Source organism: Eimeria tenella, genomic scaffold (assembly GCF_000499545.2).
Source record: "Eimeria tenella Houghton genomic scaffold, Eth_scaff838, whole genome shotgun sequence".
Taxonomy (NCBI): Eukaryota; Apicomplexa; class Conoidasida; order Eucoccidiorida; family Eimeriidae; genus Eimeria; species Eimeria tenella.
In genome coordinates this window covers 1-5311 of record NW_013545951.1, presented here as the reverse complement: position 1 = coordinate 5311, position 5311 = coordinate 1, and the positions used below count along the sequence as shown (strand labels likewise).

General features: G+C 63.6%; 1 protein-coding gene across 1 annotated transcript; it reads left to right on the top strand.

The window, feature by feature from the left end:
• Positions 1 to 111: 111 nt before the first annotated feature.
• On the top strand, positions 112 to 4800 carry ETH_00022105 (uncharacterized protein; the record flags this gene model as incomplete). Its single annotated transcript, XM_013380721.1, has 4 exons — positions 112 to 1493; positions 1733 to 3020; positions 3254 to 3481; positions 3646 to 4800. 4 exons carry the CDS (start codon positions 112 to 114, stop codon positions 4798 to 4800), a joined length of 4053 nt encoding a protein of 1350 aa, XP_013236175.1.
• Positions 4801 to 5311: the final 511 nt, after the last annotated feature.

Genomic DNA, 5311 nt, shown 5'->3' with positions numbered 1-5311 from the left:
AGCAGCAGCAGCAGCAGCAGCAGCAGGCGGCAGCTGCCTGCGACCTCCTCGGCCACGGCCCTGCCGCTCTGTGCTGCTCTCGACGAAAGGTGGCAGACAGTTGAAGACACAATGATTGAAGCAGCAGACGCAGCAACTTGGACAGCACTAGCTCGCTGCATCGCGCTGCAGCAGCAGCAGCAGCAGCAGCGGCGGCGACAAAGCGACCCGCTGCTGGCTGAGGCGCCGCGGGGCGAGGGCGCGCGGCTGCTGTATGGGCGCGAAGCAGCAGCAGGAACAGCAGCAGCAGCGCCGGTGCTGTCAGCAGCAGCAATAGAACTCGCGCTGCTGCTGCCGCTGCAGCCCCGTGCTGCTTGGCTGCTGCCGCCCTGGGCCCCCCCCGAGGAAATCCTTGTGGGGTCTTGTCTTCATTTGCCTGCTGATGCTGCTGCTTCAAGATACCACAGTGTGTCTTTGCGGGAGTTGCTGCTGCTGCTGCTGCTGCAGGGGGTGCAGCAGACATGCGGAGAGGGGGCGCCGCTAACGGCCGTGCCGTTCCCGCTGCTGCTGCTGGGCCTCGCCTTCAGCAGCAGCAGCAGCAGCGGCGGCGCAGCAGCAGCAGGCTTGTCTTCCTTCGGGGTGCTGCCGTCGTGCAGCGAGGCGCTGCTGCTGCCGGCAGCAGCAGAAGCAGCAGCAGCAGCGCTGCAGCCGCTGCAGCCGCTGCAGTGGGCGCCGCGGGCCCTGGAAAGAGGCAGCAGCCTTGTTGCTGCTGTTGTGGCCGTGGCGCAGCAGCCGCAGCAAGTCCCGCTGCTGCAGCAGGAGACAGGAGACCTGCCGCCGCATGCAGCAGCAGCAGATGGCAGCTTTTTGGGAGACGCAGAGCGGCAGCCCGGGCTGGCTGGGGTGTACACGCAGGTTTGCTGCGGCGTTGCTGCGCTGCAGCTGCTGCAGCTGCTGGCAGCACATCCCCAAACAGCAAATGCTGCGCTGCATGCAGTGGGCATTTTGTGGCCCGAGCGTTACCGCTTTCTCGAGCAGCAGCTGCTGCTGCGCTACCCCCTGGTCCCGCTGCTGCTGCGGCCCCCGCTGCTGCTGCTGCTGGCTGCATGCACGCAGCTGTGCCGCCTGGACGTGCAGCACGCGGCGGCGCGCGCAGCCGCAGCAGCGAGCAGCAGCAGCAGCAGCGGCGGCGGCGGCGCTGCAGCAGTCTGGCAGCAGCAGCAGCAGCTCAATGAACGGCAGCGCACGCAGCAGCTAGCTAGAGTTTGCTGCCTCCTCATCAGTGCAGCAAGACAAGGCCAGAGGGACATTTTGTCGGGGCTGCAGCGGCTGCTGTTTTTCTTCGTGGAAGCCATAGACGCAGTCACCGAGGACCCGCAGCTGAGCTTCTTGCTGCAACAGCAGCAGCAGCAGCAGCAGCAGCAGCAGCGCGCCCATGCTGCGCACTGCTGGGAGGCCGTCGACGGACTGGCCGGGAGACCGTCGGTAAAACTTGCAAGGATGGAGATGCGAAGGTGAGACACGGGCTGCTACTGCTGCTGCGCTGCTGCTGCTGCTGCGCTGCTGCTGCTGCTGCTGCGCTGCTGTTGCTGCTGCTCTGCTGCTGTTGCTTTCAGTTAAGACAGGGGTGATGGCTGCTGCCTCTGTAGGGACTGAGGCGGCGCGCCTGCTTCGACGGGGCAGCAGCTGAGCGTTTGCGACGAATTGTGCGTCTTGCTGCTGCTGCTGCTGCTGCTGCTGCTGCTGCTGACAGGCTGTGTGGGGTGCTCCAGCGAGCGCCGAACGGGAGAGGCAGCAACAATGTGTGGCTGCTGCTGAGCCCCGAGCTGTTCTTGACGCATGTGCAGCGCATTTTGCGCGCGGCGGGCATTGCTGCGCCGCTGCCGCAGCAGCAGCAGCAGCAGCAGCTGTATGCAGCAGCAGCAAGCCTGCTGTGGATTGAGCTCTTCAGGACAACTTACCAGTCATCGCTGCGCGCTGCGCTGTACTGCGCCTTGGGGGCTCTTCCGGAGTTAGCTGCTGCTTGCTTCGAGCTGCAGCAACAGCAGCAGCAGCAGGCGCTTTCCCCGCTGCAGCAGCAAGTGCTGCCGAGAGCAGCAGCAGCAGCAGCGGGAGCCCTCAGCAGCAGCAACTGCGGCCTTTTGGCGCAGCGCGCCGCAGAGGTCTTAGACTGCTACTTAACTAGTGAGCGCTTTTGCTGCTACAAGCTGCGGCAGATCTACGGCTTGGTTGTGCTGCAGCACTTGCTGCTGCTGGCGTGGGGTGTACAGGCAGCTGAGAGCAGCAACGTGCAGTCCCGGGCCTTCCCGCTGCAGCAGACGCAGCTGCTCGTGCTGCTGCTTACAGATGTGCCTCATTTGCTGCCGCCAGCAGCACGGGCGCTGCTGTACGGCAGCTTGCAGCTGCTGCTGACGCTGCCTGCTGCAGACCCGCAGCAGCAGCAGCAGCAGCAGCAGCGCGAGGAAGGCGCAGCAGCAGCAGCTGCTGCCGCCAGCGCTGCAGCAAGCCCAATCTGCACGGCACTCATTCAAGAGCTGCAGGCGGATTCAGACCGTTATCTCACCTTGCTGTTGCTGCTGTTCTTTGACGCCAGTCAGCAGCAAAGCAGCAGCAGCAGCAGCAGTGTCCCCAGCTGGTGGGCTGAGCAGCAGCAGCAGCGGCCGTTCCTGCGGGGTGTACAGACAGCTGACGACCCCACATGTGTTGAACTCTTCGGGATTCGGTGCTGCCTTCCTCTTGCTGCTCTACGTCTGCTGCTGCTGCTGCTGCAGGGGGTGCTGCAGCAGCAGCAGCAGAATGGCGGCGGCCCGTGGCAGTCGGGCCCTTTACTTCCGCGGGAGCTGCTGCTGCAGTCGAAGAGAAGCAACAGCAGCGAGCGCGCAGCAGCTCCTGCTGTTGCTGCAGTGGGTCAGCTGTTTTTGGTTCACCTCTCAGGTGTGCAGGCGCTGCAGCGGCAGCAGCAGCAGCAGCAGCAGCAATCGTGGCAGCAGCAAAACAGCCTCGCCCGAGCCTCGTGTCAGTTGGCTTCCCTGCTCTGTCTAGTAAGTGTGGAGTCAGCTCCCGCTTCCCATGCTGCTGCTGCAGTTGGTGCTGCTGCTGCTGCTACTTTTGTGCCGCTGCTGCAGCTTTTCCCGCTGCTGCTGCTGCTGCTGCACTTGACACTGCTGCTCTCTGTGCTGCTGCTGCTGCTGCTGAAGGAACCAAAGTCCAGAGCCTTCTTGAAGGCCCGTGTGTGGCCCCTTTGCTGCTGCTGCTGTTGCTGTTGCTGCTACAGGATCCCCACTTCGCTTGGGGCCTTCAGTCTCAGCGGCTCTGGCAGCAGCAGACAGCGCTGGAGCTGCTGCTGAGCTCCCCGTTGCTGCAGCAGCAGGCGCGCATGCAGCCGGTGCTGCCACTGCTGCAGCAGCGATGCTGGTCAGCTGCTGCTGCTGTGAGCTTCGGGAGAGTTGCTGTGCTGCTGCCTCCTTTGGGACTCTTGTCGGACATTTTGAAAGTCATAGAGGTGCGCAGATGTGCTGCTGCTGCTGCAGTTGCCGCTGCTGCTGCAGTTGCTGCTGCTGATGTCGCTGCTGCAGCAGTTGCTGTTTACTTCGCGCCGACAGCAGCAGAAGAGCAGCATAGGATACGGGTACGCATGTGCTGCTGCTGCTGCTGCTGCTGCTGCAGAGCCTGCTAACTTGCTTTGCTGAGGGGCCATCGGCGCAGCTGCTGCAGCAGCTGCTGCTGTGGATGGAGCAGCAGGGGGACCTGCTGGATGCCCCGCTGCAGGTGTGCGTTCATTTGGCTGCACTGTGGCAGCAGCAGCAGCTGCTGCAGCGGACTTCCTCGGCCCTCGACTCTGAAGCAGCAGCAGCAGGAGATGGACTGCAGCAGAAGCAGTCCTCTGGGGGAGACGCAGCGCCAGCGACTGCTGCCGGCACCGCAGCAACCCCTGCAGCAGCAGCAGCAGCAGCAGCAGATGACCAAGCTGCTGCTGCTGCTGTCGCCCCTGTGGGCTTTAAAGGCGCAGCAGCAGAAAACCCCACGGAAGATTTGCTGTTTGTTGCGCTGCTGAAGCTGCTTCGGGTGTACAGACACCTGCTGCATGCAGTGATAGAAGAGGCCCGGGCCAGGGCCCAGGCCCACCCGCTGCTGCAGCAGCAGCAGCAGCAGCCGCTGCTTTGCTTCCACACGGCGCGGCAAATGCTGCTGAAGGCGCTGCTGCTGCTCACTGCAGTTACCCCGGACTGCAGCGTGGGGCCTGACGCCGTGCTGCTGCAGCGGGTGCAGCAGCAAGACCAGCAGCAGCAGCAGCAGTGGCAGCAGCAGCAAGCCGCTGCCCAAGCTGGCCTTTTGCTGCGCGCCCGCGCATCCCAGCAGCAGCAGCAGCAGCAGCAAATTGGAGGCGCTGCTGGTGCAGCTGGAAGGGATAGCAATGCGCTGCTGCTGCAGCTGCTGCTGCAGCGCACCCAGCGCCTCGAAGGCGGGCCACGTCCGCTGCATGCAGGTGCAGCAGAGGGCTATGCTGCTGCTGCTGCTGGCTGCGGCGTCTCGGGCAGCTGGGCTGCTTCAGGTGTTCGAGCAGCAGCAACCAGCAGCAAGCTCATCTCTCTGTCTCCTTTGCTGCCGCAGCTGCTGCAGCAGCTGCCGTCCTTGCGGCTGCTGTGTCTCCTAGCTAGCCGCAGCAGAGTGGCGGAAGCGCCGCAGCAGCAAAACGGTGTGAACAGCAGCAGCAGCAGCAGCAGCAGCACCGGGGTGTACATACAGCAGCACGAGCTCAGCAGCATTGCCTTCTTTGCGGCCCGCCTCGAGGCAGTCGTGGGCGGAGATGCTCCTGCTTAGTTTGCTGCTGCTGCAGCAGCTGCAGCAAGCGCTGCCAGTTAGCTGCTGCGGAACCCCTTGCTGCTGCAGCACAATGCGTGTGCTGCTGCTGCAGCAGACTAGGCACAGTTGATTCTCTTTTTGTCCTTCTCCGTTGTCAGTTGTAGTGGCTTAGCAGGCCTTCTAGACAGAAGCGCTGGCAGCAGCAGCAGCAGCAGCAGCAGTATTGATAGCAGCAGCAGCAGCAAGGGTGTCGGCAGCAGCAGCAGCAAAACAAAAGCATCTACTGAGCCATAGGGTCTCCCAGGCGCTGCTTGCTTCATCTACAGCAGCAAATACGTAGCAGCAAGCAGCCAGGCAACGCGCAGCACTGCTGCTGCTGCTGCTGATATTGTCGCTGCTGCTGCTGCTCCGCTGCAGCACAAAAGCACTGGTGATGTTCAGCAGCAAAGCATGTAGGGCGCAGAAGGAAGCTGCTGAGGCGGGTGTAGCGGCAGCAGCTGCAGCGCCCGCAGCAGCTGCAGCGCAGCAG